At 46.7% G+C, this 18,452-nt stretch overlaps 3 protein-coding genes across 3 annotated transcripts; all 3 read right to left on the bottom strand.

Moving 5' to 3' along the window:
• Positions 1–6,312: 6,312 nt before the first annotated feature.
• LOC309797473 (uncharacterized protein C2orf78-like) lies at positions 6,313–8,290 on the bottom strand (the record flags this gene model as incomplete). Its single annotated transcript, XM_082645994.1, has 1 exon — positions 6,313–8,290. Exon 1 carries the CDS (start codon positions 8,203–8,205, stop codon positions 6,313–6,315), a length of 1,893 nt encoding a protein of 630 aa, XP_082502120.1. The 5' UTR covers positions 8,206–8,290.
• An 86-nt stretch (positions 8,291–8,376) lies between these two features.
• LOC309797472 (uncharacterized protein C2orf78-like) lies at positions 8,377–15,962 on the bottom strand (the record flags this gene model as incomplete). The annotated part of the gene is made up of 2 exons (XM_082645993.1): positions 8,377–10,073; positions 15,953–15,962. 2 exons carry the CDS (start codon positions 15,960–15,962, stop codon positions 9,301–9,303), a joined length of 783 nt encoding a protein of 260 aa, XP_082502119.1. The 3' UTR covers positions 8,377–9,300.
• A 456-nt stretch (positions 15,963–16,418) lies between these two features.
• LOC309797471 (uncharacterized protein C2orf78-like) lies at positions 16,419–18,396 on the bottom strand (the record flags this gene model as incomplete). Its single annotated transcript, XM_082645992.1, has 1 exon — positions 16,419–18,396. Exon 1 carries the CDS (start codon positions 18,309–18,311, stop codon positions 16,419–16,421), a length of 1,893 nt encoding a protein of 630 aa, XP_082502118.1. The 5' UTR covers positions 18,312–18,396.
• Positions 18,397–18,452: the final 56 nt, after the last annotated feature.

Here is an 18,452-nt window from a genome sequence, read left to right as displayed (position 1 = left end):
GAGACTGATAAATTCCCACTATGCTTGAGGAAGGTTCTTGCTATCAGGACACCTCTACTGTCAATACTTACTGAGAATCCAAAAATCAGACAGTTATGATGGTTGTAAGGACTGAGCAGTTTTACACTCTTCTGTATTAACTGCCTGTGCTCCCATCTTGGGCACAGATGGGCAGAAGACCCAAGTGGTATGGTTCAGACATTGTTCTCTAGGATGGAAGCAACCTTCTCCCTGCCCTATCTTTCCCTTCAGCCTGCACTAGTATTGACTTCTATGCTGTTTCCTAGACTGGAAGCATTTTAGAACTAGGAGGGCCTTAGAGAACTTCTATTTTCCCAGTCTCACTTCATGAGGAAGGAAACGGAGGCTCAGAGAGGTCAGGTTGACTTGTTCAAGTTCTCTCATTATGTTAGTATCCTTACCAGGTTTCAGAACCTAAGTATCCTGACTTCCTTGCCAGGACGCTGCTCTGAGCATGACACTGCCAGAAAGCAGGAGAAATAGAACTTATAATACAGGCATTTTCTTTGTCCGTTAGAAAACAGTACGGCTATTAATTACCCTTGTGATCTTCAGTGTCTCACTTTGCTTGTGCAGTTCCCACGCTCTTACCTAGAGTTCACATATAGCTCAGCCCAAGTGGTAAATTTAAAGAGTCATTTTTACCCTCTTCAAGCCTGGTTTCTCATCCTACCTCAAAAGGATTACCCGAAAGTGAATTTCTGACGTGCTTTTGGAAAGAAACAAGCGATCTGATTCCTTCAGATTGCTCGTCTGTAAAGTGGTTATAGCACCACCACCAATAATGATGGGGACGTCCTCCTGCTTGGCCATCCCTTTCCCGCTCTCTCCCAGGGCCCTCAACACCGTCTGCTCTGTGCTGCAGTTCGGGACACAGCTGGGCGTCGTGGGCGGCACTGGCTGCCCCCGCGCCACACTGACAGTGACTGTGTCCACTGCGGACCCTGAGCTGCGGGACATCATGGAGGTGAGAGCACCCATCACCGCCTTCTTCCGATGGCCTCGCCTGCAGGTGGAGATACGGACCCCCAGAAAGGAGCGCAGGGCCTGCGGGATGGTAGAATGGGGTCTCAGAGACTCTGTGGCAAAGCACAGATGCAGAGTCACTGGGCACTTGTGGGCTGGCCTGCGAGTGGATAGCCGGCCATAGACAGCTGGGTGACCCGGGCCGGCCACGGGAAGTCGGTGGGCGCGGGGAGCGGGCTGGGGGCAGCTGAGCCCTCCTGGCAGGTGCTGGTCCCCCAGTGCCCGGGGCAGGGCCTACCTAAGTAACTGCCCGTAGAGAACTTGGGTGAGATCGGTCCTTGGAGAGAGAGCTGGGCTCCGAGCATTCTCCTTCAGTTGCCAACACGGCCAAAAGCGAAGTGCGCACCGTTTGGGCTGTTGCCGGTATTTATAGCTCTGCAACCTGTGAGCGAACAATGGGCTTGCGTTTGCGGGACGCAATAGTTTAGGGAGGGGTGGCGCATGCGCAGAGTACACGTCACGCCCTGAGGCGCACAGGTGAGAATGCGAGCCTGGACCGTCTAGCGCTTCTGAATATCCCGGGGTCTGAGGGTTGGAGGTGTTTGCCTTGAGGGTGATGAGCTTCTTGGCAGGACAGCTGGCCCTTCTCCCCTGGCCTGGCCCCAGTGCTGTCGGGGGAACTAACTGTACTGGACGGGGTCCCTGCCCAGCCAAGTGGAGCAAGGTTGCTGGCTGTGCAGCTCCCACAGGAGGCGGCAGCTCTGGCAGCAGCGCCTCTGCGTCCTTCTGCCCTTTCCCCTGGCGGCACTGGAGGGGAGAGCCGCTAAGAGCACAAGTGCCCACACCACCAGGAGCTCGATCGTGCACGCTTCTGTTTAACGTTTCAGACTTTAAGAGTAATAGAAAAGCGTTGAACTTTTTTTGTTGAAGGTGAGTGTGTGGAACATCCCCAGTTGCATTTTCAACCTATCATTTTGCTACCGCGTGGAGAAGGCACTGCAGGGAGAAAGAGTGGAAGCGAGGAAACAAGTTAGGAGACTTTTGTAGAAATTGGGCATAATGGTGGCTGGGACCAGGGTATGGTGGTCATTGTGGTGGAAAGATGTGGACAGATTCTAGAGGTATGTAGGCAGTATCATTGTTAGCACTGCTGGTGGGTTGAGGATGAGGGCGAGGGAGAAATAGCCGTCAGTGATGGTGATTCCTAAGTTTCTGGCTCCTATGGTTGGTTGGATAGGGTTTTTTAGATATGATGTTCATATTTATCCTAATTTGTCTTTTGTTATTTGTTGGTTCTTGATGAATACTCTGTCCTATTAAGTCTCCTGTTTTTAGCGTACAGAGCATTTTCACCGAAACTGACTGTTGCATGTTAACAGATAACTTTTTACCATCTGCCAGTTTGGTCCTGTATTTTATTCTCTTTCATTTATTAATTAAATTGTTGTATTAATGTAAATAGTTATATTAATAGATTTTCTAAAGTTGCGTTACCCTTGAGTCCTTGGAATAACGCCTTTTGGTAGTCATGGTGTATATCATTCTTTAATAATTATCGATTAGATGTGCTGATGTTTCTTTAGGATTTTTCTACCTATATTTGTAAAGCGAAATTGTACGTTTTTTGCAAAAGCTTGATTTTCTTTCCTTTTTATTTACAAATGACTCGAATTTTGTTGTTTTGTAGTTATTTGATTGATGTAGAAGGCATGTGGCCAGATGATGCAATTGGATATAAGTATAAGGGTTGTCACTACTTTTCCGTTTTTATAAAATTTGAAGGTAGAAGTGTAGGGGAATTTCTCAAATTTTGGAAAAAGAGAAAAGTTTGTAATTCATTTTTTCTGACATAAGATAACTTTTTGCTAAAAGTTTATAAAGGAATGTATCTGGAAATGGTGAGATATAACAGCCTGAATAATTAGTCAGTGGATTTCAGCATTTTTTTCTTTTTTAAATTTATTTAATTAATTTATTTATTTTTGATATTATATGCACTGCACAACCAAGGAAGTCCCTTTTTCTTCCTTCCTTCCTTCCTTCCTTCCTTTCTTTAAAGCTCCAAGTCGTTTAAAATACATGACTTCTTACTAAAAATCTGCAGTTCATATAACCAAGGGGTTTATAACTTCTCCTCTAAAAGTTATATTCTGGGACTTCCCTGGTGGTCCAGTGGTTAAGACTCTGCGCTTCCAATACAGCAGGCATGGGTTCCATCCCTAGTTGGGGAGCTATGATCCCACATGCTGCAAAGCCAAAGAAAATTTTTTTAAATGTTATATTCCTGTATGATTGAATTTAGTGGTTTAGACTTTCTTTTTCTTTCTTTCTTTTCTTTCTTTCTTTTTTTTTTTTTTTGTGATACACGGGCCTCTCACTGTTGTGGCCTCTCCCGTTGAAGAGCACAGGCTCCGGACACACAGGCTCAGCGGCCATGGCTCACAGGCCTAGCCCTCCACGGCATTAGGGATCCTCCCGGACCGGGACACGAACCCGTGTCCCCTGCACCGGCAGGTGGACTCTCAACCACTGTGCCACCAGGGAAGACCTTGACATAATTCTTTTGAATTTGGATAGTGCTGATGGTTGCACAGCACTGTGAATGTATCTAATGTAACTCAATTGTATAATTGAAAATGGTTGAAATACTAAATTTGGTTTTATGTATATTTTACCATAATAAAAAATCAGATGAACGAACAGCATAAACCAGAATTAGGTAAGATGATAGAACTCAGGACAGAATTCAAAATAAAAGAAAAAAAATTCAGAAAAGCTGACTAAATTTAAAATAATACAAGAGTGGGGACTTCCCTGGTTGAAGAACTGAGATCCCACATGCCGCAGGGCAGCCAAGCCTGCACGCTGCAACTACTGAGCCTATGTGCTGTGGAGCCCACGCGCCACAACTAAAGAGCCCACGAGCTGCAAGAAAGAGCCCACGCACTTCAACGAAGAGACCACGTGCTGCAACTAATACCCGACACTGCCAAACAGAAATAAATTAAATAAAATCATACGAGTGAATGAACATAATGGATAATGCCTTAAGAGAAACAAACAAGAAAAGGAAACAGTTTTTTAAATCAAAAAGAAGATAAAAAGTTTAGAGAAATGGCAAACATAAAAGATAGGCAAAAAAGAGTCAGGACAGCTCTGAAAAGAGTAACATAAGTACGTATAAGAATCTATTATACCATAAAAGTGACATTTCAAATCAGTGGGACAGATTAGTCAATAAATTGTGAAACATACATGTTGAGGTATAAGTAATTCTCTGGAAGATTCCACGGCACGGCAAAAGCAGATGTCTCTGAGGAGGGAAATGTGTGGCTGGGGAATGTGGGGAAAAGGGTGTCTTTTCTTTGAGTGCCCTTGTGTACCTTTTCTAATGTTCTGTCATGTGAATTTATTACCTCTGAAGTTCACCTGAGTTCAAACCCCAGTTCCCCCAATTGCCAGCTCTTAATCTTGGGCAAACTCTTCACACTCTCCAAGCCTCTTTATCTGTGAAATAAGGTCAGTAACTTAGCCTGGTGCTGCCTGGCACAGAATACACTGTCAATAAATGGAGATTATTAGTGTAAAAAACCGAAATGCCCATCGATGGATGAATGGATATTTTAAATGTGGTGTATGTGTGAAATATTACACTGTCATAAAAAGGAATGGAGTACTGACACGTGCTACGACAGGGACGAACTTGAAAACATTATGCTAAGTGAAAGAAGCCCCACACAGTGGTCACATTTGTATTATTTCATGAAATGTCCAGAAAAGGTAAAACCATAGTGATAGAAAGGAAATGTGTGGTTGCAGGGACTGAAGGAGGAGGGGATGAAGAGGGCCTGCTGATGGTTATGGGGGCTTCTTTGTGGGGTGATGAAAACGTGATGGGATAGATGATGGTGATGGTTGCATAGGCTTGAGAATGTACGAAATGACACTGAATTTGCGGTCTCAGAAGGTGAATTTTATGGCATGTGAATGACATCTCAAAAAAATAATTTTGAAAATGAAAATTGCCAGTTTTCCCATTTTCACTATCCACTATCCACTGCCTCCATCTCTCCCTTCTCCCCACGTCATTCCTTTTGACGCCCACCCCTGCCGCTCTCTCCCAACCTCACTCCCTCGAGCTGCCCCACGAGGCCTCCCAGGGAGCCCCTGAACCGCTGGGCGCCTGCGTCCTGTGGCTGTTGGAGCGGCTGCCCAGTGCGCGTGCCCCCACCGCTCTCACCCGTGAGAGTGGACGCTTCCGTCGGAATTTTCTCGTGCGTTTCAGTTGATGGTGATGTTTACAGAAGGTGGCACACCCCCTGGTCAATGGAGGAAGCCCCTCAAGTTAATACTTAGGCCTGTCCAGAAGTTTGATGTCGTCCAGCAGTAACCTCAGCATGCTGTGCTCTGAAAGCCAGGTTGGACGCCTGCAGGCACTTGCAAATACTGAGGACTTCAGAGGCATTTGGGCCTCAAAGTGAGGCCTTGTACCTCCACATGCGATGTGACCTCAGCCCTTTGCTGCACGTCTCTAAGTGAAGTGGCACAGGAATACTGGCCTTGCCTGTCGTTGCCAGGATTAACTGAATAGTGCATTAGCTGCCCTGGTGCTTAGGTGTTGAGTACATGGTGATTTACATACCAGGCCCTATCCCCTAGGATAACTCTGAGCCCTAGCCACCTCTCTGGTAGATTTCCCTATACCCCCACTATAATCACACCTGCATAAGGCAACTCAAACCTTTCAGAGATGTGTCCTGAACCTCTTGTTTTCTTAAATACCTGTGTGGTGGTTGTGAGACTTAAGGCCAACCTCCCCAAGAGACTTTTTCTATTTCTCCTAGTAAACCTAGACTCACCTTCCGTCATCTTCAACTCTACTCACATTTTGTTCTTTCAGCCCTGACCTCTGACCCTGCTCTTTACTTCTGCCATTTCCTCCTCACTCCTGCTTCCTTTCATAAATCCATAAATCTCTTCTGGCCTTCCTAGCCCTGGGCCACGTTCCTTCCTCTTTCCTCAGTTTTTACCCCTTTCCTCCCCTTTCCTTCATCCAACTTTCAGTGCTTCCTTTCTCATGCAGACTTTGATTCCAACCCCATCAAAAACAAAACAAAACACAAAAACTTAAAGCACGCCACAGTTAGCAGCATCTCAAAATTCAAAAGGTTTATTACTCATCTATTAATTCGATGACATTCATTTATTCAGTTTTATTGTTTTAATAAATATACAGAAATAAAAACAGAAATATATAATTAGAGAATAAATAGAGGAATTTATACCTGGTGCCCAAGGTGGCACCAACAATCCTAGCAGCTCTTACTATAAATATCCGTAGTAGTCAGCGATTTCCATTTCCTTTTGCCTCTCAATGAAAACTTGCAGTTTCCCCAAAGAGGTGTATTTGGCAGCACTCTCACGTTCTTGTTGAGCCCGCCTCTTCATGGCCTCCCGCTCTGGTCTCTGCTCTTGTTCGATGGGCTTTGACATGACTGGCTCAGAAACGTTGGGTTCCCTCCATGGTCTTCGTTGCTTGCTGAAGTCTTGGAGTAGAAATGGGGTTTGGAGCTTGGGTGGGGACCGGCGCTTAGTCAGAGCAGGGGGAATAGGCCCCCGCTGGAGAAAAGCGAAAGATGAAGTCTTGTAGGGTGCAGGCCTAGGAGCAGCAGACTGAGGGACACTAGGATGGATATGGGCGGTCCAACCCGGTTGGGTTGGGTTGGTCACAGTTGGCTGAGCTGGTTTGGCAGGACCTGGCAAAGAGGCAGGAGCTGGCTGGGATGAACTGGCTGCAGCAGGTTGAGCTGAGTTAGAAGAAGCAGGCTGGGCACGGTCCGCCACAGCAGGCCGATGTGAGGCCAGAGACTGTGGCCTCCGAGGAGCAGGTCGAGCTTGAGGCTTGTCCCAGGCAGAAAACTTGACCTTCTTAGGTGGAGGCAGCTCATACTGGGATGGAGATGGACACTGTTTTTCAGCACTGCTGTCTGGTTTCTGGGCTTTGACTTGAGTTTTCTCAGGACTCTTACCCTCACGTGGGGTACGCCGCCATGGCTGGATAGCTGGGGGTGGCTGGGGGTCTTTAGGGTTGCTTGAATTTCCCAAGACCCGACAGGAAGAGAGCCCAGTTCTCTTATCATTCTTCTTCCCCAGTGCATGAAAAACCTTCACAGACTCCAGCATGCGCATGCCTAGGGAGGTTCGAGGCTTTTTAATGCTCTCATGGATAAGCTCAGTTTGGTGTTCCTTTCGCTTCGTCTTGGGAATTGTTGGCTTCTCTTCTGCCTTGACTTTGTTCCCTGACTGCTTCTTCTCTTCAGCCTTCTTTCTTCCTCTGGTCCTTGTGGTCTTTTCCTGCCCGTGGCTCTTAGTTTTGCTGATCTTTCTGGATGCAGCTTCCTGAGGGTTGCCTTTAGAATGCTTGGCCGTGTTCACAGGAGCCCTGCCACTGACTGCAGCATTGCATAGAACCACTTCTCCCCCTAACAGGCACTGTGGATTCTTTGGCTGGATTTTGGCCTTGGGAGCACCACTGATAGGCTCAGAGGCTTTATGTTTGTTCTTCCTGGGTTGATCAGAGGGATCCTTTATGACACTTGGCTTTTCCTGCACCTGATTCACTTTAATGACCCTGGTGTCTTTGGCTTTGATCACGTTGGGACCTTTGGATTGATGAAGATCTTTCAATGAATTAAAGAGCTGGGGAAGGTGACTATGCTCCGCCAGTGTAGTAGTGTCTGCAAAACCACTGCTAGATTCCATCCCATTTTCAAGTGTCCCTAGGTCCTCAAGACTCAGGCTGTCCTTTCCCAGATGAGCATTTTCAGAACCAGGCTGCTCCTCTTGGCTGACGGGGTCAGTGCAGCCCGGGAGCTGGTGAATATCAGGGATTTCTGAAGGGAGTAGTGGAAGCTCTTGGTTTTCTCTTGGGATCTGGTAGGCATCCAGAGGCTTTGAAAGCTTGGTTGTACTAGCCTCCAAGTTCTTACTCTCTATTTGTCCCTGCCTTGGAGCTGGAGGCAGGGCCAGGAGACTACTGGCACTCTGGACTGGAGCTGTCCCTGAAATGTCCCCAAGTTCGGGTGGTGGATTTCTCTCAAGTATCTGAATACTTCTGCTCCTGCAGGACTCGGGGAGTTCTTGAGTTTGTGTCACACAAAATGTCTGGATTGGAGGTTGCCATCCCAGGGAAGTTTTCATCACCAGGGAAGTCTCCATCCCTACAAAGGAGTCAAGGTAGAAGTCAGTCCCTCGTAAGTGAGATGCTCCCCCTAAACACCAACACAGCAATCATGTACCTTTCAAGGTATATGATCGCTGTGTTGGTGTATAGGGGCAAGATGGGCAAGGCATTTCTACTAACTCTTCTTAAGGACCATGGACAGTGTTCTATGCTACGAGATAAGTGGTGACTGTTGTAATTCTTACTGGTGATCATTTCCTGTCACTGATTCTTGGTTTTCTTTGTATTTCACAGGATTGTTATAAGTCAATTAAAAAATGAGTCTTATTTTTCAAAAATGAAATGTTTTACAAAGCCTAGCATTCTCATATAGAGTCCGTTCAATTCTCCCCACGTTCCTGAGAGGCTAAGAACACTTCACACCATGAACTAGGAGAGGGAGTAGAGCCCTTCCTGATGAAATAGATAAACAAAGACAGAGTCTTAGCCTGCTTGCTCTGGACAGGATCTCGGACCCTAAGGTCTTAAATCCTGGTATATATTAAGGAAGTGAGGACAGTTAAACTGGCACTATCATAACAAGAGTTCTGAAACACCTTCCAAAGAGACTCTAGCAGTAGATTAGGGAAGGGAGAGATACAGTGTGGTAGTACAGGGGGAATGATCGGCTACAGCGGTGAAAAATGTGGTACCTATTGGTATGCTCTTGGGGTTCTTGTACATGTAGCATAGATGACCTTTACAGTGTCCCTCCCACCTTCCCACCTGCAGTAGGTGTTCTTTTTTAAAAAATTTATACTCATTTATTTATGTTTTGAACTTATTTATTCTGTGTATGTATTTTTTTTGGCTTCACTGGATCTTCTTAGTTGCTGGGCTACTCTTAGTTGCTCCATGGCATGTGGGATCTTCCCAGCCCAGGGCTCGAACCCGTGTCCCCTGCATTGGCAGGCGGATTCTTAACCACTGCACCACCAGGGAAGCCCTAGGTGTTCTTATGTAGAGTCTAAATACAGACAGCCCTGAGCAAAGGTAGTGGTTATTAAAGACTCAGGATCTAAATGCTACCTGTCTATACACCACTTCCCAGCTGTAGAGTTGACCCCATTTTTGAATGCTGACCTCATTGTTCAACTTTCTTGCTGTTTGTACTCACCTGGAAAACTTGTTTCTGTGATGTGGTGCGCAGACACAGGGTAGTAGATTCCAGAGGTGGAAGCTGGTGGTAAGATATTGGTGGGCTGAATCTCCTTTAGTACCATTACCATTTCTGGTTGCACAGAGGCCCTACTTCCTGTGTATGACACAGAGCCATAGGACTGCAGGCAGGAGCCAAGTTCTCCATACAGTAAAGACCCCAGTGTGCCGTGGTTATAGTAAGATACCTGGCTTCCTTCCTGGTAGGGAAGTGACAGGCTATGTCCCTGATTTGGAATCTGAGATGGCGTTCCCTGAGCAAGGCTGGCAGAAAGTGATGGATATAGAGGGGCCATGGTATTGGTGTCTGCAGTTTTATCATACTGGGCTGCCATAAGCATGGAGGAAGCAGCTGTGTGCTGGTCAGTGAGTGCCAGAGTAAAGTCTCCGAGTGAAGAAGAATTCTTTTCAGTGCTTCCTGTGATGCCCCACTCAGAAACACCTGGATAGGATGCAGCTGAAGTGGAGATCTGGCTCTGGTCAGTAACTCCAGATAACATAGTTGTGCTAGAATGTTGGGGAAGGTAGGCACTACCCATGTGTGTCTGGAAAGAGGTGGCCGTAGCTGATGCCGAACTGACGGCAGGAGCAGAGACTCTGGAGAAGTTGCAGACACTTGCTGTTAGGGAAGCTGCATTGCTCACCACAGGAAGAGAGTGCTGCAGAGAATTCAGAGTTCCAAGTACAGATGGATTTTGGCAATTTTCTGTAAGAACAAGGGGGTGACGAAAAAATCAGGGAGACTGATAAATTCCCACTATGCTTGAGGAAGGTTCTTGCTATCAGGACACCTCTACTGTCAATACTTACTGAGAATCCAAAAACCAGACAGTTATGATGGTTGTAAGGACTGAGCAGTTTTACACTCTTCTGTATTAACTGCCTGTGCTCCCATCTTGGGCACAGATGGGCAGAAGACCCAAGTGGTATGGTTCAGACATTGTTCTCTAGGATGGAAGCAACCTTCTCCCTGCCCTATCTTTCCCTTCAGCCTGCACTAGTATTGACTTCTATGCTGTTTCCTAGACTGGAAGCATTTTAGAACTAGGAGGGCCTTAGAGAACTTCTATTTTCCCAGTCTCACTTCATGAGGAAGGAAACGGAGGCTCAGAGAGGTCAGGTTGACTTGTTCAAGTTCTCTCATTATGTTAGTATCCTTACCAGGTTTCAGAACCTAAGTATCCTGACTTCCTTGCCAGGACGCTGCTCTGAGCATGACACTGCCAGAAAGCAGGAGAAATAGAACTTATAATACAGGCATTTTCTTTGTCCGTTAGAAAACAGTACGGCTATTAATTACCCTTGTGATCTTCAGTGTCTCACTTTGCTTGTGCAGTTCCCACGCTCTTACCTAGAGTTCACATATAGCTCAGCCCAAGTGGTAAATTTAAAGAGTCATTTTTACCCTCTTCAAGCCTGGTTTCTCATCCTACCTCAAAAGGATTACCCGAAAGTGAATTTCTGACGTGCTTTTGGAAAGAAACAAGCGATCTGATTCCTTCAGATTGCTCGTCTGTAAAGTGGTTATAGCACCACCACCAATAATGATGGGGACGTCCTCCTGCTTGGCCATCCCTTTCCCGCTCTCTCCCAGGGCCCTCAACACCGTCTGCTCTGTGCTGCAGTTCGGGACACAGCTGGGCGTCGTGGGCGGCACTGGCTGCCCCCGCGCCACACTGACAGTGACTGTGTCCACTGCGGACCCTGAGCTGCGGGACATCATGGAGGTGAGAGCACCCATCACCGCCTTCTTCCGATGGCCTCGCCTGCAGGTGGAGATACGGACCCCCAGAAAGGAGCGCAGGGCCTGCGGGATGGTAGAATGGGGTCTCAGAGACTCTGTGGCAAAGCACAGATGCAGAGTCACTGGGCACTTGTGGGCTGGCCTGCGAGTGGATAGCCGGCCATAGACAGCTGGGTGACCCGGGCCGGCCACGGGAAGTCGGTGGGCGCGGGGAGCGGTCTGGGGGCAGCTGAGCCCTCCTGGCAGGTGCTGGTCCCCCAGTGCCCGGGGCAGGGCCTACCTAAGTAACTGCCCGTAGAGAACTTGGGTGAGATCGGTCCTTGGAGAGAGAGCTGGGCTCCGAGCATTCTCCTTCAGTTGCCAACACGGCCAAAAGCGAAGTGCGCACCGTTTGGGCTGTTGCCGGTATTTATAGCTCTGCAACCTGTGAGCGAACAATGGGCTTGCGTTTGCGGGACGCAATAGTTTAGGGAGGGGTGGCGCATGCGCAGAGTACACGTCACGCCCTGAGGCGCACAGGTGAGAATGCGAGCCTGGACCGTCTAGCGCTTCTGAATATCCCGGGGTCTGAGGGTTGGAGGTGTTTGCCTTGAGGGTGATGAGCTTCTTGGCAGGACAGCTGGCCCTTCTCCCCTGGCCTGGCCCCAGTGCTGTCGGGGGAACTAACTGTACTGGACGGGGTCCCTGCCCAGCCAAGTGGAGCAAGGTTGCTGGCTGTGCAGCTCCCACAGGAGGCGGCAGCTCTGGCAGCAGCGCCTCTGCGTCCTTCTGCCCTTTCCCCTGGCGGCACTGGAGGGGAGAGCCGCTAAGAGCACAAGTGCCCACACCACCAGGAGCTCGATCGTGCAGGCTTCTGTTTAAGGTTTCAGACTTTAAGAGTAATAGAAAAGCGTTGAACTTTTTTTGTTGAAGGTGAGTGTGTGGAACATCCCCAGTTGCATTTTCAACCTATCATTTTGCTACCGCGTGGAGAAGGCACTGCAGGGAGAAAGAGTGGAAGCGAGGAAACAAGTTAGGAGACTTTTGTAGAAATTGGGCATAATGGTGGCTGGGACCAGGGTATGGTGGTCATTGTGGTGGAAAGATGTGGACAGATTCTAGAGGTATGTAGGCAGTATCATTGTTAGCACTGCTGGTGGGTTGAGGATGAGGGCGAGGGAGAAATAGCCGTCAGTGATGGTGATTCCTAAGTTTCTGGCTCCTATGGTTGGTTGGATAGGGTTTTTTAGATATGATGTTCATATTTATCCTAATTTGTCTTTTGTTATTTGTTGGTTCTTGATGAATACTCTGTCCTATTAAGTCTCCTGTTTTTAGCGTACAGAGCATTTTCACCGAAACTGACTGTTGCATGTTAACAGATAACTTTTTACCATCTGCCAGTTTGGTCCTGTATTTTATTCTCTTTCATTTATTAATTAAATTGTTGTATTAATGTAAATAGTTATATTAATAGATTTTCTAAAGTTGCGTTACCCTTGAGTCCTTGGAATAACGCCTTTTGGTAGTCATGGTGTATATCATTCTTTAATAATTATCGATTAGATGTGCTGATGTTTCTTTAGGATTTTTCTACCTATATTTGTAAAGCGAAATTGTACGTTTTTTGCAAAAGCTTGATTTTCTTTCCTTTTTATTTACAAATGACTCGAATTTTGTTGTTTTGTAGTTATTTGATTGATGTAGAAGGCATGTGGCCAGATGATGCAATTGGATATAAGTATAAGGGTTGTCACTACTTTTCCGTTTTTATAAAATTTGAAGGTAGAAGTGTAGGGGAATTTCTCAAATTTTGGAAAAAGAGAAAAGTTTGTAATTCATTTTTTCTGACATAAGATAACTTTTTGCTAAAAGTTTATAAAGGAATGTATCTGGAAATGGTGAGATATAACAGCCTGAATAATTAGTCAGTGGATTTCAGCATTTTTTTCTTGTTTAAATTTATTTAATTAATTTATTTATTTTTGATATTATATGCACTGCACAACCAAGGAAGTCCCTTTTTCTTCCTTCCTTCCTTCCTTCCTTCCTTTCTTTAAAGCTCCAAGTCGTTTAAAATACATGACTTCTTACTAAAAATCTGCAGTTCATATAACCAAGGGGTTTATAACTTCTCCTCTAAAAGTTATATTCTGGGACTTCCCTGGTGGTCCAGTGGTTAAGACTCTGCGCTTCCAATACAGCAGGCATGGGTTCCATACCTAGTTGGGGAGCTATGATCCCACATGCTGCAAAGCCAAAGAAAATTTTTTTAAATGTTATATTCCTGTATGATTGAATTTAGTGGTTTAGACTTTCTTTTTCTTTCTTTCTTTTCTTTCTTTCTTTTTTTTTTTTTTTGTGATACACGGGCCTCTCACTGTTGTGGCCTCTCCCGTTGAAGAGCACAGGCTCCGGACACACAGGCTCAGCGGCCATGGCTCACAGGCCTAGCCCTCCACGGCATTAGGGATCCTCCCGGACCGGGACACGAACCCGTGTCCCCTGCACCGGCAGGTGGACTCTCAACCACTGTGCCACCAGGGAAGACCTTGACATAATTCTTTTGAATTTGGATAGTGCTGATGGTTGCACAGCACTGTGAATGTATCTAATGTAACTCAATTGTATAATTGAAAATGGTTGAAATACTAAATTTGGTTTTATGTATATTTTACCATAATAAAAAATCAGATGAACGAACAGCATAAACCAGAATTAGGTAAGATGATAGAACTCAGGACAGAATTCAAAATAAAAGAAAAAAAATTCAGAAAAGCTGACTAAATTTAAAATAATACAAGAGTGGGGACTTCCCTGGTTGAGGAACTGAGATCCCACATGCCGCAGGGCAGCCAAGCCTGCACGCTGCAACTACTGAGCCTATGTGCTGTGGAGCCCACGCGCCACAACTAAAGAGCCCACGAGCTGCAAGAAAGAGCCCACGCACTTCAACGAAGAGACCACGTGCTGCAACTAATACCCGACACTGCCAAACAGAAATAAATTAAATAAAATCATACGAGTGAATGAACATAATGGATAATGCCTTAAGAGAAACAAACAAGAAAAGGAAACAGTTTTTTAAATCAAAAAGAAGATAAAAAGTTTAGAGAAATGGCAAACATAAAAGATAGGCAAAAAAGAGTCAGGACAGCTCTGAAAAGAGTAACATAAGTACGTATAAGAATCTATTATACCATAAAAGTGACATTTCAAATCAGTGGGACAGATTAGTCAATAAATTGTGAAACATACATGTTGAGGTATAAGTAATTCTCTGGAAGATTCCACGGCACGGCAAAAGCAGATGTCTCTGAGGAGGGAAATGTGTGGCTGGGGAATGTGGGGAAAAGGGTGTCTTTTCTTTGAGTGCCCTTGTGTACCTTTTCTAATGTTCTGTCATGTGAATTTATTACCTCTGAAGTTCACCTGAGTTCAAACCCCAGTTCCCCCAATTGCCAGCTCTTAATCTTGGGCAAACTCTTCACACTCTCCAAGCCTCTTTATCTGTGAAATAAGGTCAGTAACTTAGCCTGGTGCTGCCTGGCACAGAATACACTGTCAATAAATGGAGATTATTAGTGTAAAAAACCGAAATGCCCATCGATGGATGAATGGATATTTTAAATGTGGTGTATGTGTGAAATATTACACTGTCATAAAAAGGAATGGAGTACTGACACGTGCTACGACAGGGACGAACTTGAAAACATTATGCTAAGTGAAAGAAGCCCCACACAGTGGTCACATTTGTATTATTTCATGAAATGTCCAGAAAAGGTAAAACCATAGTGATAGAAAGGAAATGTGTGGTTGCAGGGACTGAAGGAGGAGGGGATGAAGAGGGCCTGCTGATGGTTATGGGGGCTTCTTTGTGGGGTGATGAAAACGTGATGGGATAGATGATGGTGATGGTTGCATAGGCTTGAGAATGTACGAAATGACACTGAATTTGCGGTCTCAGAAGGTGAATTTTATGGCATGTGAATGACATCTCAAAAAAATAATTTTGAAAATGAAAATTGCCAGTTTTCCCATTTTCACTATCCACTATCCACTGCCTCCATCTCTCCCTTCTCCCCACGTCATTCCTTTTGACGCCCACCCCTGCCGCTCTCTCCCAACCTCACTCCCTCGAGCTGCCCCACGAGGCCTCCCAGGGAGCCCCTGAACCACTGGGCGCCTGCGTCCTGTGGCTGTTGGAGCGGCTGCCCAGTGCGCGTGCCCCCACCGCTCTCACCCGTGAGAGTGGACGCTTCCGTCGGAATTTTCTCGTGCGTTTCAGTTGATGGTGATGTTTACAGAAGGTGGCACACCCCCTGGTCAATGGAGGAAGCCCCTCAAGTTAATACTTAGGCCTGTCCAGAAGTTTGATGTCGTCCAGCAGTAACCTCAGCATGCTGTGCTCTGAAAGCCAGGTTGGACGCCTGCAGGCACTTGCAAATACTGAGGACTTCAGAGGCATTTGGGCCTCAAAGTGAGGCCTTGTACCTCCACATGCGATGTGACCTCAGCCCTTTGCTGCACGTCTCTAAGTGAAGTGGCACAGGAATACTGGCCTTGCCTGTCGTTGCCAGGATTAACTGAATAGTGCATTAGCTGCCCTGGTGCTTAGGTGTTGAGTACATGGTGATTTACATACCAGGCCCTATCCCCTAGGATAACTCTGAGCCCTAGCCACCTCTCTGGTAGATTTCCCTATACCCCCACTATAATCACACCTGCATAAGGCAACTCAAACCTTTCCGAGATGTGTCCTGAACCTCTTGTTTTCTTAAATACCTGTGTGGTGGTTGTGAGACTTAAGGCCAACCTCCCCAAGAGACTTTTTCTATTTCTCCTAGTAAACCTAGACTCACCTTCCGTCATCTTCAACTCTACTCACATTTTGTTCTTTCAGCCCTGACCTCTGACCCTGCTCTTTACTTCTGCCATTTCCTCCTCACTCCTGCTTCCTTTCATAAATCCATAAATCTCTTCTGGCCTTCCTAGCCCTGGGCCACGTTCCTTCCTCTTTCCTCAGTTTTTACCCCTTTCCTCCCCTTTCCTTCATCCAACTTTCAGTGCTTCCTTTCTCATGCAGACTTTGATTCCAACCCCATCAAAAACAAAACAAAACACAAAAACTTAAAGCACGCCACAGTTAGCAGCATCTCAAAATTCAAAAGGTTTATTACTCGTCTATTAATTCGATGACATTCATTTATTCAGTTTTATTGTTTTAATAAATATACAGAAATAAAAACAGAAATATATAATTAGAGAATAAATAGAGGAATTTATACCTGGTGCCCAAGGTGGCACCAACAGTCCTAGCAGCTCTTACTATAAATATCCGTAGTAGTCAGCGATTTCCATTTCCTTTTGCCTCTCAATGAAAACTTGCAGTTTCCCCAAAGAGGTGTATTTGGCGGCATTCTCACGTTCTTGTTGCGCCCGCCTCTTCATGGCCTCCCGCTCTGGTCTCTGCTCTTGTTCGATGGGCTTTGACATGACTGGCTCAGAAACGTTGGGTTCCCTCCATGGTCTTCGTTGCTTGCTGAAGTCTTGGAGTAGAAATGGGGTTTGGAGCTTGGGTGGGGACCGGCGCTTAGTCAGAGCAGGGGGAATAGGCCCCCGCTGGAGAAAAGCGAAAGATGAAGTCTTGTAGGGTGCAGGCCTAGGAGCAGCAGACTGAGGGACACTAGGATGGATATGGGCGGTCCAACCCGGTTGGGTTGGGTTGGTCACAGTTGGCTGAGCTGGTTTGGCAGGACCTGGCAAAGAGGCAGGAGCTGGCTGGGATGAACTGGCTGCAGCAGGTTGAGCTGAGTTAGAAGAAGCAGGCTGGGCACGGTCCGCCACAGCAGGCCGATGTGAGGCCAGAGACTGTGGCCTCCGAGGAGCAGGTCGAGCTTGAGGCTTGTCCCAGGCAGAAAACTTGACCTTCTTAGGTGGAGGCAGCTCATACTGGGATGGAGATGGACACTGTTTTTCAGCACTGCTGTCTGGTTTCTGGGCTTTGACTTGAGTTTTCTCAGGACTCTTACCCTCACGTGGGGTACGCCGCCATGGCTGGATAGCTGGGGGTGGCTGGGGGTCTTTAGGGTTGCTTGAATTTCCCAAGACCCGACAGGAAGAGAGCCCAGTTCTCTTATCATTCTTCTTCCCCAGTGCATGAAAAACCTTCACAGACTCCAGCATGCGCATGCCTAGGGAGGTTCGAGGCTTTTTAATGCTCTCATGGATAAGCTCAGTTTGGTGTTCCTTTCGCTTCGTCTTGGGAATTGTTGGCTTCTCTTCTGCCTTGACTTTGTTCCCTGACTGCTTCTTCTCTTCAGCCTTCTTTCTTCCTCTGGTCCTTGTGGTCTTTTCCTGCCCGTGGCTCTTAGTTTTGCTGATCTTTCTGGATGCAGCTTCCTGAGGGTTGCCTTTAGAATGCTTGGCCGTGTTCACAGGAGCCCTGCCACTGACTGCAGCATTGCATAGAACCACTTCTCCCCCTAACAGGCACTGTGGATTCTTTGGCTGGATTTTGGCCTTGGGAGCACCACTGATAGGCTCAGAGGCTTTATGTTTGTTCTTCCTGGGTTGATCAGAGGGATCCTTTATGACACTTGGCTTTTCCTGCACCTGATTCACTTTAATGACCCTGGTGTCTTTGGCTTTGATCACGTTGGGACCTTTGGATTGATGAAGATCTTTCAGTGAATTAAAGAGCTGGGGAAGGTGACTATGCTCCGCCAGTGTAGTAGTGTCTGCAAAACCACTGCTAGATTCCATCCCATTTTCAAGTGTCCCTAGGTCCTCAAGACTCAGGCTGTCCTTTCCCAGATGAGCATTTTCAGAACCAGGCTGCTCCTCTTGGCTGACGGGGTCAGTGCAGCCCGGGAGCTGGTGAATATCAGGGATTTCTGAAGGGAGTAGTGGAAGCTCTTGGTTTTCTCTTGGGATCTGGTAGGCATCCAGAGGCTTTGAAAGCTTGGTTGTACTAGCCTCCAAGTTCTTACTCTCTATTTGTCCCTGCCTTGGAGCTGGAGGCAGGGCCAGGAGACTACTGGCACTCTGGACTGGAGCTGTCCCTGAAATGTCCCCAAGTTCGGGTGGTGGATTTCTCTCAAGTATCTGAATACTTCTGCTCCTGCAGGACTCGGGGAGTTCTTGAGTTTGTGTCACACAAAATGTCTGGATTGGAGGTTGCCATCCCAGGGAAGTTTTCATCACCAGGGAAGTCTCCATCCCTACAAAGGAGTCAAGGTAGAAGTCAGTCCCTCGTAAGTGAGATGCTCCCCCTAAACACCAACACAGCAATCATGTACCTTTCAAGGTATATGATCGCTGTGTTGGTGTATAGGGGCAAGATGGGCAAGGCATTTCTAC

Source organism: Mesoplodon mirus (assembly GCF_964341445.2).
Source record: "Mesoplodon mirus genome assembly, contig: HAP1_SCAFFOLD_551, whole genome shotgun sequence".
NCBI classification, from domain to species: Eukaryota; Metazoa; Chordata; class Mammalia; order Artiodactyla; family Ziphiidae; genus Mesoplodon; species Mesoplodon mirus.
The sequence above is the reverse complement of the archived record's forward strand: the minus strand, read 5'-3'. Positions and strand labels throughout refer to the sequence as shown.